At 45.4% G+C, this 22,219-nt stretch overlaps 1 protein-coding gene across 2 annotated transcripts in view; it reads left to right on the top strand.

Moving 5' to 3' along the window:
• Positions 1–13,835, top strand: part of SUSD3 (sushi domain containing 3) — a 30,223-nt gene extending 16,388 nt beyond the window's left edge. Inside the window, exons 3-5 of one of the 2 annotated variants that reach the window (XM_064668116.1) lie at positions 532–679; positions 3,570–3,737; positions 13,194–13,835. In XM_064668116.1, coding sequence (XP_064524186.1) covers positions 532–679; positions 3,570–3,737; positions 13,194–13,401 — 524 coding nt within the window. In that variant the 3' untranslated portion in view covers positions 13,402–13,835. Of the gene's footprint in view, positions 1–531; positions 680–3,569; positions 3,747–13,193 lie in introns of both variants that reach the window. The other variant, XM_064668117.1, reaches the window with a different exon arrangement.
• The last annotated feature ends 8,384 nt before the right edge of the window (positions 13,836–22,219 follow it).

The following is a 22,219-nucleotide window of genomic DNA, read 5'->3' as shown; positions in this document are numbered from 1 at the left end:
ATCCCTGTGAACACTCAGCCCTGCAGGTCATTTCTTCTATCCCACATCCTTCCCCAAACAGACAAACACCTGTTTTTTGCTGCCTGCCAGATAGGATGTGATTTTCATGGAACTGACCTTGCTCTAAAGGGCTTCTTTAAACCCATTTACCCCATCAGTATTTGTTTTTGCAGCTCCAGTTCTTGTTAATGAGAGTCTGCAGCTCATCTGCATTTGATCTGCCAACAGAGTTGTGCTTTTTAGCTACTGCAGCACTAAAGGCACTGTGTTTAATTAATTGCAGTGGTGAAACGCTTGTGAACAATTAATTAGTAACTTATAAACAGGAGATTTTTCAATAATCCAGCTTGAAGCTTGCATAGCTCCAAGCTGAAGCCAAGATGCTCTGGTGTCTTGACACATACTAAAGTGAAAGTCCTCACTGAGGAGAAGTGTGAAGCAGGTAGGTTTCAGCATGGTTTAATGAAAATGTGAATGATAAATTTTGTGGGCTGATCTTAGAACCATGGTTCTGTGTTTGCTTTGCTGCAGCTATACCAAAATACGAGACTTTTGGCTTTAAGGTCGCAGTAGTTGCCTCCATTGTGAGCTGTGCTGTCATTCTGCTGATGTCCATGGCTTTCTTAACGTGTTGTCTGATCAAGTGTGTGAAGAAAAGTGAGAGGAGGAGGACTCAAAGGTATGTCAAGAAGAGATTTTTCAGAACAGTGTAAGAGTGCTCATCATACAGACCCCATTGCTGTGATAGCAGACAGCTTCAAAGGATTTGCTGATTGCAGCACTGCAATGATGTTAATTACTTAAAATCCTTAATTAGTAGGTCAGGCTTTAGGCATAGAAAGACTTGGAATTCCAGAGTATTTAAGCACCTGATGTCTGTTAATATCAGATAACCTCAGCGGGCCTGGGCAGATCTGGATTTACCCAAGATTATGCAGAAGCTGAACACCCAAGTATTGTTTTCTGGCCCAGACTTTCTCTCCTCAAGTTATTGAAGATTGGCAGTGCTTCCCCTTCTTCTCTCTTTCTTTCCTTTTTTTCCTTTGCTTTCCTTGAACACTGCTGGGAAAATTAATCTCTCTGTGTCACAGCCATCCAACCCCTCCCTATCTGCAGAGCATCCTTAGAACTATCACAGCACGGTGCTGGAAGGATGGAGGATTTTGTCTTCTGGCACAGAGTGAAAGTCAGTGGGCAGGATTATAAACAGGAATGGGAAGAAGTCAAATCTTCAATCAGTCCGTTGTAAAAACTCAGTGTGGAGAGTGGCAGCAGGAGAACATCAGGCTGGAGGCTGGAGCCAAGCCACTGTTGCTCACAAGAACATCCACTCACAGTCACTGCTGCAGAGAATTTTGCATGGTCTCTGTTGCCTTCTCACTTTTCCTGCTCGTTATTCCCACTGGTCTGTCTGATGGAGTGGAGGGAGAGTGGGGAAGACACTAGTGAAGCTCTCTGCTCCAAGCTGTGCTTTATCTGCAGCTGTGTGGGAACCAGCTGAGGGGGGGAAGTTCTGTCATTTGAAATCCGAGTGTATCCAAAATACGGATTTTCTGTTTCCTTGGAAAGGATTTTGTGAGTCAAAAAATGAAAGTCCTTAGTGTGATTCATAATATTGGGGTTTTACATGATAGCATGAAATAAATTTTGAAATGAAAGGGTTGATTGACACTTTTGGAATCACCACTTTTCTTTTTGATAAGACTATTCGTATCAAAAGCCTTGTTTTTCATTTATTTTCAATGAAGTTTTGTCAAAATTAGCCATTCACGTGACTGTGATGACTTGATATTTTTCTCTTACAAGAGAAAAGCCCTTCACACTGGATATTATGACCTGATTCTGTCATCAGGCTGTAAAATTATTCCCTTTGGTGGGAGCTTCCCAGTTCTCTGCTGCCCTCTGTGCTCCCTTCCCAGGCTCCTGAAGGAGCTGCTTCATCACATCAACAACTGAGCCCTGCTCCAGGGGGAAACCTGGGGGCACTGCAGACATTGTGTGGCTTATCCCCTCTGTCAGAAAGAACTGAAGTGATGTACAAACTGTCCATGCCATGGGAGAAAGGGTAACACAGCCCTGTGTGAAACTCTCTGGACCCTGCAGGAGTGCCAGGTGCGGTGGCTGCATCTCTGTTGTTGATGGAGGTGGAAAAGTGGATTGACTTCTGGATGCACAAAGCATTAATCTGACTAAAAGCTGTAGGCTTCATAACTTGATACGAAGTGAGAACTCCTGGGGGTGGAAATAGTGAAATAAGTATCTCTTAGACCATCTCTGAAAGACAAGGTACCTTGGAGTAGGGAGGATATCCTCACTTTGCCAACTAAAAGAGCCAAAAAAAGCAGACAGGCAGAATTCAGAGCTCAAGGCAGAGATCACCTCTGCCTACAAACCTGTCTTGCAAGGTGTCTAATGATCTTTGAAGTGCCATCTTGTGTTTTATAGAATTATAGAATCATTAAGGTTGGAAAAATCCCTTAGGATCATCAAGTGGAACTGTCAACAGAGCACCATCACCATGTCCACAACTAAACCATGTCCTCATGTCCACATCCACATGTTTTTTGGAGAGAAAAAGGACAAAGGCTGCTGAAAGTCCTCCCTCTGTTCAGCCTCCTCACAGATCTTGTCCCACTGAGTGAGCAACACTGCCGTTTTCTTTGGAAGGAGCAGGATTGCAACCCAAGAGGACAGAAACGGCACCAAAATCAGTGTTATCAGCTCTCACAATTTAATCTTGATCCATCAGCTAGTGAAAATGTCTGTAAATCTTAGACTTCTTTTAAAAAACAGGAAAAGAAATTGTGATTTCTTTTTTTCTTGCCCCAGAGTTGTAGAGACCAGCATGAAAAGCACCCTGAGCATTTCCAAAAGGGAATCCTGAAGGCAAGGAAATATGCCCTGTGCCTAACAAAGGCAACATTACCTGTCTCCTCCATTTTTAAGTCAATTCATCTTTTCAACCTGCCTGGTGATTCTGGAACCCTTAGGAATGGCAGTGCTGCAAAAATTCACAGAAAATCCTTTTTTTTTCCCCTGAAATAGTTTATTCCATAAAATGGAGATGGTCCATAGTCTTTTCACACACAAGATGTGGCCTGACTTGTGTCACTGATGAAGGTCCATGAGAACGTTGGCACATCCCACTTTATGGGACTTTTTTTATTACCTGTAGTCTCAAAAACCACTGTATGAAATTGATTTAATTATTGAGGTTTTGTTCCTTTGAACTCTCCACAGATGCTTATAAGAAAATTGCCCTTTTTTTCATTTGTTTGCTGGGTTTTGAGGAGTGCTGGACAATCCTTGAAATAGCACTATTTTACAGAATAATATTTATGCTATTTAATAACTCCCCACTGTAAGGTATTGTTTAAGTCTCTAGAAGTTTGACTTACACGTGAAGTTAAGTGTGTTAACTTAAACTTAAACACCATGTGTTTAAGTGCTGTGTTCAGTAAACCTGGAATTAGATTTAAACTCTAGAAGTCAGGGCTATGGTCAGAGAAGAGCTCAGCTATACAGCCATATATCACCATACTCTATTCTACCCCTTGCTGTATTCACAGAGATATGCAGCTGTGGTACCAGCTGAGAACTGAAGAGCTAGAGCACATGCAAGCTGCTTACTTTGGTTTTAAGGGAAGAAACAATAACAACAACAATAAGAAACTCCGGAATAAGTCTGTGTTTGAGGACGTGGCTCCCATGGCGTACGACAACCAAGGCTTCTACAGGCAAGGCTGGTAAAATGGGGTGGGTTTGGATGGGTTTGTGGAACAGATTTTACAGGGAGGATTCCTTGAAAATGCATTTTAAAAGGAGGCCCCTGAAAGGACGTGATGCAGGCGGGTTGTCAGGGCTTGTCCTTGAACTTGCCCATCATGTGGGGAATTAATGCTGTGAAAAAGTGAGACAGCAGAGGATTGAGCGTGACCTCCCCTCTCACAGCTGCTTCCTCCCCCAGCAGTGTCTGGCTGAGCCTGGTCTGCAGGGGAGGTTGCATCAGATTAGCTGGAGAGAGGTTTTTAATTGGCTTTGTTAAATTGATGCTAAACTGCAGCAGGGAAGTCTCTGCTCTGTGGTGGTCAGTGGGATCAAAGTGCTTCTTTCCCCAGAGCTGTGGGAGCAGAGGCAGCCTGGGACACCGGGGGCTGCAGGGTGGCCCAAGGTGAGCCCCGAGCACTGCTGTTCACCCTGCAGGGAGCAGGAAAGCTCCCTTGAGAACTGGTTGTCAGGGCCTGCAGAGCAAGCACAACAGGATCCTCATCCCCAAGGCAGCAAGAATTCCAGTGTGGGAACCCTGACCCTGGGATAGCCCCAAGACCTGCCCTCACTGGAAGACAGTACATCACATACTGTGGGTGTGTGGATGGTGAGCACAGGTGTTCTTTGTGCTGGTTCAGAATCAGCTCTCTGTGTTACACTGACTGTGGTGGTGCCAACAGAAGGAAAACAGAAAAATGAGTATGTGTTAAAATCTAATTACTGTTTTACTAACACTGCTCAATAACACACGTCCTTGTGTCTTTTACATCCTCTGGGTTCTGCTTTGTCATCGTGTATGATAATACACAGCACAGTCCTTGTTTGCCTTTAATTCACTGCTCAACTGTACAGCCTCTCTGTGCAGCAGTATCAGTGACTTCTAGTGCTTACCTGCAGAGAACAGTCTTATGCAGATTATAAACCTGGTTCTGTGTCACAGTGCAGCTGGAAACCATGTTCAAATGGAGTTCAAATCATGCACAAAAGTCTGATGGCTGCTTAATTGACTTCTGGCTTTGTGTGATTTCAGAAAGATGTATAAAGGCAATTAAGTGCTGCTTATAACCTAAACGATTTTCAGAAGACTCAAGATGCAGTTTTTAATTTTGGGTAACTTCAATCTGCTGTGATGTTAATGTTTTGTGTGAGTGTTATCTGCTTTTAAAATAGCATGGATAAACTTCTAAAGGGCTGTAAGCAGAGGTGAGAGCTGTCATGGAGCCTTGAGCTCCTTCTGGGTCCTTACCTTCATGGTAAGGACCCAGAGGCTTGTGTGTACTGAATTCTGCACACCTTTTCTTGTCTGAGGGTAGCAGGGAATATGCCACTGATCTGGATGAGCAGCTTCTCTGGGCCAGAAATGAACAAGTTTATTATTTCTTTAGAAAACTGGAAGATGTATAAACTTCAGTGGGGAATGGCAGAGGCAGGAGGAGGAAAGCCTGGGAGTTGTGTTTTTCCTAGGTAGAGCAATGCACATGGTGTGTGAAATCCTAGTGCTCATACCTGGCTCTCAGTGCAGGAGGTCAACTAGTAATCAAGGTCTGCTTTATCTCCAGCTTGCAGAGGTGATGGGATCCTGGCTAATCACCAGCCAGAGCTAAAACCAGCTAGGAGAGGAGGTGTATTAGTCTGTGCACCCTCAGCCACAAGTCTGGCTGTTTTGCCCGTGGAGAGCGGGTGCTACTTCTGATCAGAGATGGAAATGGCATTGGAAGTGTTTCTGAATAAAGCTGTCCTAGAATTGCTCTTGGAACAGATGTGACCCTTCCTTATTTTTACCTTGTTCCCTTTCTCCACTCAAATAAGAGCTGTTTAATCAACATTAGTAAAAGATGCTGATTTCTACTCCCTAATTCAGTTAAATGGCTATATGTGCACGATGAGATGTGGGAATTCTGTTAACGGGTCTCTTGAAGACAAAAAATGACCTGTCAGCTTTGTGTTTCACTTGCAAGTCTTATTTTTTGTGTGTAGCAAATTAGGCTAAGTTTCCTCATCCTGTGCTTATCCAGCTTACTGGGAACAGTGGGACAGTGTAGGCAAATCCCTGGGGAGGGGCAAACATGTGCTGGGAAGACCAGCATGAAAGGACATGTTCCCTGCCTGGGTGATTCTTGAGGTACCTTTCTCCATCTAATGTGAGGTGGACATGTTGGAGGAGATCTCTAACCCTGTAGGTGTTGCTGTAGTGGTGGGGCTGTTACGGTGTTGGTTGTCCAAGGAAATAAATACAGGCCCATGGCATGGTTAGAAAAAAGCAGCAAGACTGAGGGCAGGCAATCCCAAAGGACACATTCCATATATTGCTGCACGGCCATGGTCAAGAACAAACCAAAAGAGAATTTAACCAAGGCCCCTCAAGGAAGGTTCAGCCTTGACATGAGGAAGCATTTGTGTACCGAGAGGGTGGTCAGACCTGGAACAGGCTTCTTGGAGAGGTGGCTGGTGCCCCAACTATCAGTGCTCAAGGGACATGTGTACAGTGCCCTTAATAATGTGCTTTAATTTTTGGTTATCCCTAAAGGGGTCCAGCAGTTGAACTGGATGATCCTTGTGGGTCCCTTCCAACTGAGAGGTTTTAGTCTAATCCAGTCTAGTTTGGCCTGGTGTGGTCTGTGCTGCTCTGTCCTACCCTACTCTGTCCTTCCCTATCCTGTTCTTTCGTTCATGTTTCAGACACTGGGAGGAATTGTGAAGTAAATCACTGGACCTCTGAGCAAATCAGCAATCCTACTTGGTTTTTCTAGTCAGGAACTGTCCTAGGCAGCACAGGAGGTAAATTGTTTTGTCCTTGCCTTCTTGAGGGCTGCAGGACGTGCTGTTCTCTGCCATCCAGCCATGGGAAGTGGCTCTGCAACCCACTTAGAAGGGGAGGCTGAGATGAGGGGTTCCCATGTCTGAGGAAGGAGTGGGTGGAGGCCTGACAGTTTCAGTCATTTTTACGACAGTGTTTCCTTTTTTTAAAGAAAACTACTCTGCTGCTTCTTGCAGCATATGAAGTATCTGGAAGAGTAAAAACTCCTCCACGCTTGAAGAAGAGCCTCTTGAGTATATCTTAGCTTATTTTTGACTAGAAAAGAATGTAGGTCATGCTGCTTTTCACATTTAATTGAAATAGATTTAGAGATTAACCTTTTGATTCACCACTTTAAGGATCAAAATACTTTAAGTAGAGATAAAATAAAAAGCCAGTTCTTTCAGGCGGGTAAGGTGTTTGTTATGGTTTACGGAGAAATTTAGGATTAAGAAACATCAGTTAAGGCAATGCCTTAGTATGCTGATGAGATAATTTTGGCTGCTATGAGGTGACATGATGTGGATGCACAATGCTGATGTATAGAAGTTATAAATAATGGAGAAGCCCAGCTGTTTGACAGTAGAGGCTCCAGTGTGCTGTTCTGGACCTGTCTGCCACAAAACAAGATCTTTTTGCCCTCATGTTTGAAGCATAGAACAAACATGATGAATATGTAATTTTGCAGGGAAACATTGAATTTTAGTTGCAACTACACTAATTATAATGAGCCTCATTCTGACTTCCTGGCTGCTTGAACAAATTGCTTTAAAGTGCTGAGAAATATGTGTACAAATACCTGGGATCATTAACTACAGAGTGCAGTCACTGCTGATGCCTCCTCTTTCATTTGGATGTAAGGAATCACAATGAGGAATTTTTAGCAGAAAGTCTTATGTGCAGGTGCTGTAAGTATTTACAGCATATTTGCTCTTTTATAGTATTTAAAGAGCTAAATAATGTTGAGCAGGGAAAAACAAGTTACAGATTATGGGGCTGCTGGGAGGGAGGTGTCTCCCCAACGTTGCTTCTCAGAAGTTCAGAGCAGCCAGCAGAGATAGCAGGTTGCTCTGGGGTGCAGAGGTTTGAGCCAGATTAGCTGAAAAAAGGGTCTGTGTCTATGGGAGGGAGATTAGCTGCAGCTCAGGGCCACGTAGTTAGAGGAGAACAATGTCCCTGAACCTCCAAAGCAGCCCCCAGGAGGATTGCTGGGCAGAGGGCTTGTCAGTGTGTTGGGAATAGCTCTCACAGCCTGCAGGATGTACCAGGATATGTTGGGTTTGAGTCAGTTAATTTCTGATGAAGAATGATACCTGATCCTGCAGTAATTCTTCTCTGGAATAATTGCTTGGGGCACCTACCACCTGAGATGAACAGTCCTCTTCCATCCCAGCAAGCAGCCTCGTGGGAGAGCTTGGATCAGGCAGCTGCCTGAGCAGGCAGGTTGTCCTCTGTCCTCTGCCCCGTGACAGGCACAGGGTAAAATATCAGTAAAGAGAAACTTAAAGGTGGCTGTCCTTTAAGTTGTATGTACCTCAATTAAATTTCAAGCATCCATGCAGGGATGGGTCTATCTTGAGCTTGTTTCTGTAGTTGTAGCATTTTCACTTGTTCTTTAAGTGCAAGCCATCAGTCCCCTAAAATACACAAGGAAATGCAAGTGTTCTGTAGCAGAAAGGGGAGCCTGAATCCAACTGGAACCACTGGAAGGTAAAATATGCACAATCTAGTGTTAACATAGTGAGAGCAAACAGTAAACCCTTCTGGCATGAAGGGACATTAAAGAACCAGGTACTCCACTGTTGGAACCTATTTATATATGAACCTGTGTGGAAGATAGCTCTCCCAGGAGAAACACAAATAGCCAGTAGAAAAAATGCTGAGGAAACTCGTTTCAGTGTGCATCAACTTCCTAATGATGGTAAGAAATAGCCACACCTTGGCTCTGTTGCTTTGCTCTTTCAGCATAACAGTGCTGTAACCTGTCCTGGAATAGATACTCCCTTGACTCAGAGATGTGCTGATTTTTTGTAAGGGAGACTTGATGGTCCAGCATTTTCCACACTCGGGGAGAACTGAGTCTAGCTGTAGATTAACTCCTCTTCATCCCCTGTCAGCTAAGATAACAACCAGAAAGAAATTAGACCAGCTCAAAAATACACCTAAAAAGTGTCAAAGAAATTTGGTGTGGGGGTTTTTTGTCTGGTGTGGAAGCATTTGGAAGAAGTTGTGCATTCCAAGTTTGGGCTTTTCAGAGGTGAATTATTTTACACAACTCTAGACCAAGTTATAAAACATTCTCTATGAAGTGGTTGATCTGACTGCAGGAGCGAGTCAAATGGAAAAGCCCTTGTCTCAGTAGGTTTAAAGTCCTCCTTTCAGCTATCCACACAGCTGGAGCATATTACCAAGAAGAAAAAATCTCTTCTGCAGAGAAGCAGGCTACTGTGTTCTCCCACAGAAGATATTTTTAGTAGCTGAAATGTTCGTACCAGAGCTCTTTCTGACTACAAGATGCTTTACCAGTGTACCTGGCAAAAAGCAAATAAGGACAATCCAACAACAAAGAATTCCAAGTGAAAAGGTTTTGCAGAAAAACCCAAAGCCAGCATGCTCTTAGGAGAGGCATTTTCGGGCAGTCCACGAAGTGACATGCAAGGTTGGTGAGATGAGCTCGTGGCTCTGACCTCTGCATTAAAATTAAATAAGTTTTCTTTTTTCCTTTGATTTAGTGGCTATAATGGTGGAAATTTTCCACTACTTTGTGTAAGGAGTTGTGAGGAAGGCACAAATCAGAAATACATGTTGCTCTGAAAAATGTTGCTGAGCTCAGCTGTGAGCCAAGGGACCTTCTAGAAGTGGGAACAGGATGGGATGGGACACCTGGCTACATTCCTGCCTTGCCCTCTGTCCCCTTGAGGGCACTTTTGCATCTCCTTGTCCTCTGAACACCTAAGTAAAGGATCTGATGCCCTTCCATTAGCAGGGTAGTGTGGTGTGGATTTACTGCAGTGAAAGGGGACAACACTTGGAGAAATACCCATTTTGTGAGACAAGCTGCTGCAAAGCTTGATGGAAAATGTCAGTAGAACAAGAAAAATGCATCAGGACACCTGGAATGACTGCAGGACCCCTCATCACTGCAGGGTTTAATACTGCACCACATGAAGCATCCAGTGAAAGGGCTGCAAAGGGCAAATGACCTGTTTGATACAACTGCGTGGAATTAATACGGTTCCCTACAGGAGATGTTTGATTGTGTGGCACCAAGGACTGGAGGGGAGGAGATCCAGCATAGGAGAGGGGCAGATTTCCTTTCCCTGCTTTTCCCTGTGACTTGTCCAACCTTGAGCTTCTCTATTCATGAAGTTGTTATTTTTTTTCTCTTGTTTTTCCTGTGCTCTGTGTTCCCCACTGCCACCTTTCAGAGACTAAAATCTTCCTTGTACCTTTTGACGTGCAGGTTTCAAAGAAAGCTGAGACAGGGGAAGTGAGCTGTGGTTTCACCTTGGGGCCCTGTCAGAAGGGGTAGGATAGCTGCTTTCTAAATTACTCCCATTTCTGAATTTCAATCTTAATTGTCATCTCAAGAGCATGAAGGGGGCGTGTACAGCAACATGTGCTTTCAATAGAGCTGCTGTTATTGTTTTCAAAATACTTTCATGATCACCCCAGGGTCTTGTACAAAGCCACCAGATATACAGGAACAAAAAAAAAAAAATCCCTTCCCTTCCTCCAGTATAAAATGTGTTTTCAGAGGCAGTGCCAGCACCAGGCACTCTGTGGCAGCCCCGCTGCTCTGCATTCTCACACGTCCCGGGTGTCCCGTTAACAGCATTTTCCCTCCAGCAAGGAATAGCTCTCAAGTCACACAAAACAAAATTCTTGTGAATCCTCTAAACCCCATTGATAAATGCTGTGATGGCTGTTCTTCTCCCCAGATGGGAACTCTGAATTTATCTGCCAGATGAAGGCTGTCCTTCTCAAATGTGCCGTGCACCCAGCCTGGCTGTGCAGCACCCAGCGTCCTGGGGTGGCTTTGCATTGCCACATAAAGGTACAGGGAGGGCTTCTAACCCTATTAGCAGGATGTTTTGGAGTAGCCCAGCTGGGAACTGGAGTTAAGGGAAGTTGAAGTGCTTGAAGAAACAGTCACACTTATTCAGGACAAAGTACAGAGCTCCCAAGGCTGAGAGAGCAAAGTGGAGGCTGTGTCTGGCTGAAGACATGCACAGAGAGCAGAGCCCACTGTGTGCACAGTTACCTGTCCCTTGGTGACACTGTGACCCCCTTAATAGCTCTTCTTGTCCTCTGCTGAGGTGGAACCCCAGCTTGGTGAGCTGGCTTCGCTGTCCCTCTGATGGGGAGGGTTCAATATATTACAGGCAAGGGAGGGTGCCCACTGTTTCCTCCTCCTATGCTTATAGAATCACAGAATCATAGAATGGTTTGGGTGGGAAGGGACCTTAAAGACCAGCTAGTTCCAGCCCCCTGCCATGGGCAGGGACACCTTCTACTAGACCAGGTTGCTCCAAGCCTTGTCCAACCCTGCACACTCCCAGGGATGGGGCAGCCACAGCTTCTCTGGGCAACCTGTGCTGGTGGAAGCCAATGGAAGTTTAATAGTTCCTGAAATGGGAGAAAGGGATTGCTAAGCCAGGAGTACAGTTGTCCTCCAAGTATAGTTTTAGCCAGTTTGGTGGTGGACTGTGGGTAATTGCAGTGTTTCACAATGTGAAGCTTTAGAGGGGAAACGTCAGAGCAGGATGATTTCTGCCCAGGTGAGCTGTATTTATTGCACCATAACCAGAGTACCTAGATTTGAGCTATAATCCTGGCAGGGCAATTTGAAAAGGCTTTTTTTTTGCAAAGGCAGTTTTGCTGGCCCATGCAAAACTTTATCCCAGTTCTTCTCAGTGTCATGCTGCTTTGATTTGATTTTTATTTTCACCATTGATCACCACCTCAAAAAGATGGAACTGAGTTCCTCATACTATAAAAAAATAATGAAATGCACAGCAGCAAGTATCTCAAAAGATTTCTTTTGGCAGTGAGGTGTGCAGCGTTACTCCAGGTAGTTTCTGTTCCCTGACAGTGGCTCACAGGGGTGCTCAGACAGGTGCTCTGGTGCCCAACACAAAGATACTTGAAGCTTTGTTGAGGCCCCAGAATTAAAAGGCACAGTTAAAATAGTGAGGTCAATACAACATAGGTGATGTTGCCAGATTGGTATTTTGAGAAATACGTGTTTGTTGTTGTCTGAATTTTAGGTGAGTGAATTCTGCTCCTCTGAGGACCTCCTTGATGAGTATGTGCAGCCTACACTGATCCAGTGTCCTCTCACACCCAGTACAGCAGTTCTGAGATGCCTATACACTATCTGACTGTAGCTCATGCCCCAACTAGTTTTGTAGTTGGGAAGAGCGAGGTTTAGTTTCCTTTACAGGAGAGATGTATCTGCAGCAGACCTACTCTGTACCAGGACAACAAGGCTTCAGCTGTTTAGGTTTATGTTCTGTTATTTCCCTGCGGTTCCTCTGTGTTTGCACGTTTTGTGCATGAGCATTTCTGCTGGTTCCTGCCACTGATAACTGCAGAATGCAACTTCTGTTTCCTGACCAGCTTTTCAGGTCTGAAGGAGTAAGACCGTGGCCGTGGGTGTGCAGGTGCTGCCTGCAGAGGCCACACCGAGGGTTCAGAGGAGGCTGGAGGAGTTGGCTCACCTGCAGTGAATGTGGGGCAGAAACCCTCAGCCTTCCCCCTGCCTGCACGAGCTGCTGATGTTTTACAGAAGCCCCCAGGCTGCAGTAGTTTGGCCCCAAAGGGTCTTACCTGCCTCCTGTGCACAGACCGTGTGTGTACAGCCCACTGCATCTGCCAGCAGAGTTCAGGAACGAGCTGATCCCATCCCCACCACGCTCCTGAACGAAGGGGGTGTGGTTTACTGAGCATCTTTTCAGCAACTCTGCCATCTCCATCTGCCACTGCTCCTGCTCTGCACCATCCACTGCTGGGGTGTTGCTGTCTGGGGCAGTGGCCCGTGCTGGCTTCCCCCACAACTGGGCAAACCCTTCCTTCCTGGTGGGGAGTGGGATGGATCAGTGACTGCCAGTGCTGCAAACACAGCCTGAAGTCCCTTCAGTACCAGGGCAGGCAGCCAAGAGCTACCACGAGCCCTAATGCAACCACTGGCAGCTCTGCAAATAACACCTCAGATCCCACTGAGCACAGCTGGCTCCTGTGCTCCCAGCAGTGCTTCACTCCAAGCAAGGATGTTCCTTCTGCACCAGGCTCAGCATTCAAGTGCTCTCAGTCACATTCTGCCAATAGCATGGCACTACATTGAAGCTGGGGACTCGTTTGATGGCAAACAAACAAAAAACATCTGCCCCAATGACAAAAAAAAACGACCTCACAAGTCTTTTCAAGGTCTGCATCAGCTTTTACAAAAACGTGATTATTTGCCCCAGTGCTGCCAAGTAGTTTTGATGCTGGGAGAAGCAATTCCTTATGGTACAGTACAAGTGGTTTGTGAAATGCCTGATGTGCAAATAAAACAGATTAGGAAGTTCTGTTTCCTCACCAGAATTGATGGAACAGAAATAACTTTTTCCTCTGTTGCTTACAGGTTCCAGGAGGAGTGGACTCGTGATGTGGTGGCTCCTGGGCATTGTAAAGGCAATGATCAGGTGCTGAAGCAGAGCAGTGGTGCCCCTGGGCCACGGGCTATGCCCAGACACAGCACCACAGTGCAGACAGTGAATTCCACACACGTTGTTGAAGTCTATGGCCATAAAGATAGTTACAACAAACCAAGCTGCCAGATCCCTGGATAACTGGTGTCTGAAACACAACTGCTCCTCTGGACCAAAACAAAATTTGGATAGAAATATGTGCCTTAAAGACAACACAGAGAGTTCATTATTCGTTTGAAAGTTTTCTATATTCCAAGATGGTTGTTTAACAGAAGTGCTTCAAGGTCTGAGACAAATAAAAACATGAACGTTGGGGCTGGCAGTTTGTAGCTGTTCTCTACAGTTTGCTGTGCAGTGGGACCATGGCAGAAGCACAGTGTCCTTCTGTACAGCTGGAGAGGTGGTACCAGGTTTGTATATTTACCTCTTACAAAGTCGCTGATGATAATTATGCACCCGTCTGATTCCAGCCTTCTCCGGACCCTTGGGTTTTGTAAAGCATTCCAGAATGAAAAGTCCCCTGTATTTTTACACAGTAACGTGCTAGAACTACAATAAAATTTTGTTTTTAATGGGACGCCGTGTTTTGTGTCAGGAAGGTCTTTTTCTTTAATTCATCTGCTCTGCTTTTAGAGACCGTGTGAGACTGGCCCATCTCCAGGTCTGCCAGCCTGTGGGAGAGGGGATGGCACACAGAGGGATGTGCAGCCCTGCTGTGTCCCACACCACTGGCCCTCTGTAGCTGCTGCAGGTGTGGGAGCAGTGCAGCCTTCCTAGAGCTCGGGGGATCACTGCAGCATCCCTGTGAGAGCACTCAAAGTAAAGGGCTGAGGGAGCTGTTGGAAACCTGCCTCTTTTCCTATTACTGATCTATTCCTAGTGTGAGAAAAAAAGGTGGTGTGTTTTCTTGTTTTGTCCATTCTGAATAGTTAACTGATATGGATGGCTCTTATTCTGCTGTTTATATGCACATAGATGTATATCCTGTAGTTATAGTATAGTTATTTTTGTCCAAGTTGAAGCCTTATTTATTCTGTCATCAGCTGTCTAATGGGTATTGTCACATCCCTCTCATGATGGAAATAGGACCTTATAGCAAGCTCCAGTAATTGTTTTATGGCATATCCCCTTGTTATGAATCAGGTATCCTCTTAAGACCCTCAGTTTTGAAGCTTCAGTTTTGAAATTCAAATTACTGTAGCTTGCTGGCAGGCCTAGGAATGCCCTCTTCTATCCTGGTCATACTCTGCAGAGATCAAAAACACGTGCTTACAATTCAGTAACATGGAAGTTGCAGCAAAAGACCATTTTTACTGTTGCTAATGAGCTCAGTTCTTCTGTACAGTACACCATGGTGCACCCTGCAGCACACTTCTTGGGATGAGCTGCAAAAAGGAGAATGGATGTACTTCTCATCACTCCACCCAATTAAGTTGTCAGTTAATTCAGTTAATGCTAGCCATAGTTGTGCTGTGAACCATTTTGCCTGCAGTTTTTGGTCCCCTGCCAGACCCAGCCAGCTCCTGTACCCAGCAGGGTGGGCAGCAGGTCAAGGGAGGGGATTCTCTCCCTCTGCTCCACTCTGGTGGGACTCCACCTGAAGCCGTGTCCAGCTCTGGGGACCTGAGTCCAGAGGAGGCCACGGAGATGCTCCAAGGGCTGGAGCCCCTCTGCTCTGGAGCCAGGCTGGGAGAGCTGGGGGTGTTCACCTGGAGAAGAGAAGGATCCAGGGAGACCTGAGAGCCCCTTCCAGTGCCTAAAGGGGCTCCAGGAGAGCTGGAGAGGGACTTGGGACAAGGACCTGGAGGGACAGGACAAGGGGGAATGGCTTCCCACTGCCAGAGGGCAGGATTAGATGGGATATTGGGAAGGAATCCTTCCCTGTGAGGGTGGTGAGGCCCTGGCACATGTTGCCCAGAGAAGCTGTGGCTGCCCTTGGATCCCTGGAAGTGTCCAAGGCCAGTCTGGATGGGGCTTGGAGCAACCTGGGCTAGTGGAAGGTGTCCCTGCCCATGGTAGGGGGTGGAACAAGAAGGTTTGTAAGCTTCCTCCCAGCCCAAACCATGCTGTGATTCTATGATTCTATGCACTCTTGCATCCCATGTGTGGCATTTGCTTCTGTCTGTGCCCGGCACTGGCACTGTCCCGTCAGCTCCAGCTGTGCCAGGCAGCTCAGCCGGTGGCTGCCAATGTTTGGGAGGGGCCAGAAAGTTTTTAAGAAGGTGGATTATAAAGTCTCAGCATAAGGCAGCCCCTGAGGGGCCAGCTCAGGGTGCCCTTGAGTGGAAAATGGGGTGCAGGGATGTGAAACCTCTGCACAAAGCTGTGCAGTCCAGCCTTCCTGGCTGCAGCACTCCCTCACTGCTGGCAGGGGGCTCTGTGGCTGGACAGCTGGGAATGGCTGGGCTCCATCTGCCAGAAGAAGCATTCCTGGGTCCTGTTTGGGAGCAAAGAATCAATAGCATCTATGGTGAAAGTCCACAGGGGGATGACAATAAAAACCAAAAAGTGTGAAAGGACTCAAGGGAGGAACAAAGGCTGGGAAAACCAGCCAGACATCTGAGATGCTCCTAAACATGTGGCCAGAACATTAGAATTAAATGCAAAGATGTCAAAGAAACCCCATAACGAAACTTCATAAGAATGACTAGTGCTTGTGGGACAAATGCTAGGATTGGGGTCTTGGCATAGTAAACAAGGGTTTGTTCCAGGTAGGACACATGAGAAGAAAGGCCTGTGCATTCTCTGAAGTCCAGCAGGAGGTGAAATGCTCATTGATTAGTGTCTGTGGTGGGAGGATGAAGGGTGAAAGAACGTGGCACATGGGCAGTGGGGCGTCCAGCACTGACTCTGCAGTTACAGGAGAAGCTGGTGGGAGTTCACCAGGGAAAATAGCAGAAGCATCTTTAAAACTGGGTGATTTTGTCTGATTCTCTGCTGGAGAAGTGTACAACCATCAGGAATCTGGACAAGTCTACTGGCAACACCTTAATTTCTGAAGGTGGTGTGAAGTGGGGGGGGGCAGTTGCTTCTGACTGTAGCAGGGGAAAACTTGTTAAAAACCAAAAGGGACATTTGGGTGAATGTGAAAATATATGACATCACATTTTTAAGAAAAGGAGAGCAACAGGAAAAGGAGAATGGACTTCAAAAAGACAAATGTTGACATTCCCAACTAAAAAGTACAAAGATCTTGTGGAGAAACAAGCTGTCACTAGCAGGGGCTGATTAAAGGCACACCAGACCAACCCAATGCAGGGGACAGCAAAAACCTAATACAACTGCCTCAGGAACTCTGAGAACATGAAAATCAGAGTGGAAAAACTCAAAAAATGGAAATGTGGCAGACAACTGAGGTGCAGCACAAAGGGAAGCGAGTGGAGCTGTTCAGAAAAGAACTTAATGTCTATTTTGGATCAGGCCTAACTGGAAAGTTCACTGGTTATTGCAAAGAATTTTAATGCAGGACTAGGATTGCAACCTCAAATAAAGCAAAAAAGGGATCACAAATACTAAGATAAATTTGATTCCATGATGAATTTTATCCCAAAGCACTAAGAATTAGCTAAGCAATACTTGAACCACGTTGATCACAGAATCATTTAGTTTGGAAAAGACCTCAGAGATCATCGAGTCCAACCTGTGACTGAACACCACGATGTCAACTAGACCAGAGCACTGAGTGCCAGTCCAGTCTTCCCTTAAACACCTCCAGGGACAGTCACTCCACCAGCTCCCTGGGCAGCCCATTCCAATATCTAATCACCCTTTCTGTGAAGAATTTCTTCCTAGTGTCCAACCTAAACCTCTCCTAGTGCAGCTTAAGATCATGTCCTCTTGTCCTATCACTGGTTCCCTGGGAGCCTGACCTCCACCTGGCTCCATCCTCCTGTCAGGGGGTTGTGGAAGGTGAGAAGGTCCCCCTGAGCCTCCTTTTCTCCAGGTTGAGCCCCCTAGAGCTCCCTCACCTGCTCCTCATCAGACTTGTGCTCCAGACCCTTCCCCAGCTCCATTCCCTCCTCTGGACACGCTCCAGCCCCTCAATGTCCTTTCTGAAATGAGAGGCCCAGAACTGGACACAGGACTCAAGATGTGAGTACTGATACAGCTTCAGAAAACTGTGAAGGGACAGGGGAAGTATTAGAAAATGGGAAAGGGCAAATCTAACTTTAATAAGGGGAGAAAAGAGAACCTCAGGAAGTACCAGAATGAAGGCACTTCTCTGATCCCCAGAAAGTGCAGGACGAATGATTAAACAATCCCTTTGCAAAGAAGGCACATCTCAACCTAGGATTTAAACAGAGTGGTATGCATGGGGGGGAGTTGTTCTGTCCTACTGGCAATATCATGCCTGAGGTACATGTGTGAAGGGTGGCTCAGATATCCTTGATCCTGCCTCTCTGCATCTCCTTTGAATTTCCTTTCTCTTCCCCTTCTCTATGATTATGTTAACTGAATTTCGTAATTTAGCTCCCTGGTGTTTTAATTTTATAATGTGGCTTTAAAAATGCAATAACATGGCTGCAAGTGAAATAAATTCCCTTGTTGGGATGTCTGGGTCAGCACAGCACATGAGCAGGGAACCTGTTCTACACATGAGGCCAAGCTGAGATGTTGGATGGGAGAAAGTACCCCCTTGAGATGGCAGGGATGCTGGCAGCCATGGGAAGCACCAGAGAAAGCAGGTCAATTCATTGTGCCCTGTGCCAGAGCACTGGCTCACTATCATTTATTTGGGCACAAGAAGCAGCAAAGTTACACCAAGATAAGGAAGCAACACCCAAACTGTTTGTGTAAGATTTCTGGCTCGGCTCCCTCTGGGACTGTGCTTAGTTCTGATGGCTGCACCCCCTGGAGTCAGCCTTATTGCTCATGCAAACATGATTTATTGTCAGAAGGGAAATAAGTGCTGTGCAGGAAGGAGATGAAAGCAGCTGAGAATATAAAATAGACTTTTAAAACCTCGTGTTTATTACATTAACCCTTAAATGTTTCCCAGCCAGTGGTTCCAATTGGATTCTGCTACAGAACACTTGCATTTCCTTGTATATTTTAGGGGACTGATGGCTTGCACTTAAAGAACAAGTAGAAATGCTGCAAACTACAGAAACAAGCCCAAGACAGAGCCCTCCCCACATGGATGCTTAAAATTTAATTGAGGTACATTCCAGCAGGACGGGATAATTCTTCGTGGATTTTAAAACTGATGACAGTATTTATCAGCCCAATTGCTTCTTTGCATTTTTCTCACCTCGTACTTTAAAACTGTTTTCCTGCAGCAGCAGCTCTGCTTTGCTGTGAAGCTTTGCCTGCTTGCAGAAAACTAGAAGGCAGTTTTTAAGATCTGTAAATTTTGGGGAGGTTTAGGTTGGATATTAGGAAAAAACTCTTCATTGAAAGGGTTGAGAAGCCCTGAAACAGGCTGTTTGAACACACCATCCCTGGGAGCGTTCAAAAAATGTGTGGATGTGGCACTTGAGGACATGGTTTAGTGGTGAACATGGTGGTTCTGGGATAATGGTTGGACAGTGAGCTTACCTGCCCTTTCCAACTTTAATGATTATATGGTTCTGCAATCTTATGTGAAATGCCAAACAGGGAATGGTTTCTAAGGCAGCTATAGAGGGTATGTGATCGTACTTTCTTTGAAATGAAAATTCATTCTTTGAGACAAGGGGAAGAATGCATTTGCCACACTGGAAACTTGGAGTGCCTCAGCCTGCAAAGTGCCCAGTGCTTCTCATGGGAACCCCCTGCAGCAGTAAATCTCTGAGATTTGTGGGATAGCAGAGTACAGTGTTGCCAGAACCTGTGATTTTTGTCACAAGTCTCATGATATTTCTCATTTTCTTAATCCACAAATGGTAGATTTGGATGATTATGTGAAAATCACAGCTTCTATTTAAAAATCAGCGTCTCATGCTTGTCTTTGAATGGAGAAGTCTCAGTCATGAAGTGTCAAACAACAGAAAAAACACATCTCTAAAGTTTCTTTGATGGTAACGACATGGTTTAGGGGAAGCCTAACTCATGATTCACAAATAATTGAAGCTGTCAAATGTATGTATGACCTCTCTTCTGTGGTTGAAAGAAAGAGAAATACTATGTTTTGATCTGGATGGAACAGTGAAGCTTGGTAGGAACACCAGAGTATCTACCACAGAGTTAAGATTGCTTTCATGGAGCCCTCCACATGGATTTTTGGCCATGCAGGCTTTCTCCTGGACCCCTGCCCCTTGAGTATCAGCCTGGAAGTCTCTAAAGATGCTGTTTCCTCAGCACACTCTGCTGCTGTCAATCTAACTGGGTTATGGCATAGTATTGGTAAAAGTTTCTGAGAAGCCCAAGACCCAGAAAAGAGGCAGAGCTGTAAAATTCATGGAACGTGACAACCTGCAGAATGTGGCCAATACCACCAGTCTGAAACAAGAGGACACAGGAAAGCAGGAGCCCTCTGGTTACACCAGACATCAGCTGAACAAGATCTAAGTGACTGATGGGTGGAGAGGATGCAGGCACCTCTAACAAGTTTGTTTCCAAAACATCTCAGTCATTAGTGATGTCTTGGAAGGAGAGGAGCTAAATGAATCTGTTAGCACTTATTGTCAGATGTAAAAGGCTTTTGCGACTAGTTTTTTAAAAAATGTCACATGACTCAGCTTTTTAATAACTTTAATTAAATGTGACATTTTAATAAACTCCTGCTGTGGGGTGGAGCAGTGCCTTTCCAGTTTAGGGTGGTATTTGCAGTTACACCTCATAATACAGGACTATGTGAAACCTCAAATCCTGTCCACCCCAAACTGGGGTGGAACCTCTCTTGTTTCTTCCCTCAGCAATATGAGCAGGTGATCTTTTCTACTTACTTCTAAGAACTATTTTGAAGAGAGAGATGATTGACAAGAGCCAGTGTTGAAAGGCTCTTGTATAATTATTCCTCAAGCAATAGCCATTTCTGCTGTCACTGCAGCCCAAGCATATCAGCTGGTGGGAACACTGGATAGTTCCCCAGCACATCGAGGTGTTTCAAAAGCCAGTCTCCATTCCTGGTAGCCAATGTTCCTGCAATGATGGAATGGTGCTCTGGCACAGCAGCAAGCGAGGCAGGGAAAGTTCTTCTGGTGTAAAGCAGAGCAGCAGAAGCTTGCTCCCCAGATTTCTGGTGTTCAATATGTTTCAAGGCCAAGGTGATACTGAAAATGCTTACAGCAGTGTTTCCCACAGGATGCATGTTGTATGTATGAGCTGGAGTCTGTAGTGACTTCTGCCCCATGCCCAGTGCTGACCTTTCCTTCACACAGCCTGAGGGTTGCATGCTGGCTGCACATCATCCTCTCCATCCTCCCTGGCCTGTGGGGCTCAGGTGAGGCCAGGAGCTGGCACAGGGATGACTCTACATGTGAGGACATGTAGACAAAATGTCTTTGTTCCCTCCCCCAGAGCTCTGTGGTATGTCAGTTTGCCAAATCTGTCAGCTGTTTATTTACACACCTATTTTAAGGGGAGGATGCTCAAACAGATTTATTTACTTCCTGCCTTCAAAGAATTCAATTGTTTGGGGATTTTTAAATAATCAGTTGAGTATTTTTTTCTCCTGTGTAAAAGTATTTTTTTCTCCTGTGATTTGCACTTTACAAGGGATCAGATAAGGAGCCAAGTGTGGTACTGAACATGTTTGTGAAGCTGGCTCTTCATTATCCTGTGGACAACCTAACAGCCAACACAGTAACTTCTACAATATTTATCAGGACGATTTATGATCAGTATAGATGGTCTTATTTTACATGCTGATTTTTCCCTTTTGCCAGGAACAAGAGGTACTCAATTTTTCCATTATCTACATTGTCTTGTTTTACTAATGCTGCTAAAATGTCCAAGGATAGGGTGTCATACAGCAGAACTGGGGGGGTGGGGATGGGTGTAATTCTCCAGGTAAATATGCAGGAAGTTAAAGCTGAGCAGGGATTTCCAGACCTGTGGGTGCTCCAGGCTATCACAGAACCACAGAATCTCCTGAGTTGGAAGGGACCCACAAGGATCCTCAAGTCCAACTCCTGGCCCAGCACAGACACCCCAACAATCCCACCCTTTTCCTGAGAGCATTGTCCAAACACTCCTTGAGCTCTGGCAGCCTTGGGCCCTGGGGAGCCTGTTCAGTGCCCGACTATCCTCTGGGGGAAGATGATTTCATCCAAGTCAGTTCTATTCCCATTTAACTGTTTGGCTTAACTGGCTGGAAATAAAGCACTGGGAACTTGCAGCACAGCTTCTGCCTTTGTTTAGAGTCAGAGAATTTTTTTTTTCATCTCCTTCTAACCAACAAAGGAATAAAAGGAATTATACCAATAATAATACTATGACTACATAAATAAGACTGGAAAGTAATCCATTCTATATTGATGCCTTAAGCCCCTAATGTTTTTTTTTATTTTTCTAATATTTGTAAGACTTGTAAGTTTTATAAGTAGTGGAAGTAGATTTTAAAAGCAGCAACCCCCCCTCCTTTGTCCCTTGTCCCTTTTCCTTTCTCTAGCACCTTTGTTTACACATTCCTTAACCCTCTTACCCCATTCTATGCTCCCTATATCAATCCTACCCCTGAATACAGCAGAGATGTTTAGTCTTTTGTCAAGGCAAGGCCTAGATTGTTGGCAGAACAGCATATCAGGGGCTAAACCACAGAATACTGGCAAGAATTAGGTAACTATGTACCCTTTGTGCTCTGATGAAGAGGAAGGTGGGATGAACAGGGGGTCCCAAAAACCCCCAGACCCATTTACAGGGGGTGGACCCCGGGGCAGACCAGAGTAAAGGCCACAGGGTGGACACATCTGGGATTGGATGGATGGTGTTATAAAATGTGACATCTCAGGCACAGCCGGCGCGTCCTGTAACATCTTAGCCTTGGCAAAATAAACCCTTTCTTATCTCACCCCTAATTAACCGCTCCGGAGATTTT

This window comes from Pseudopipra pipra, chromosome 11 (genome assembly GCF_036250125.1).
Source record: "Pseudopipra pipra isolate bDixPip1 chromosome 11, bDixPip1.hap1, whole genome shotgun sequence".
In the NCBI taxonomy this organism is placed as follows: Eukaryota; Metazoa; Chordata; class Aves; order Passeriformes; family Pipridae; genus Pseudopipra; species Pseudopipra pipra.
Note: the sequence above shows the minus strand (reverse complement) of the source record. Positions and strands in the feature narration are given on the sequence as shown.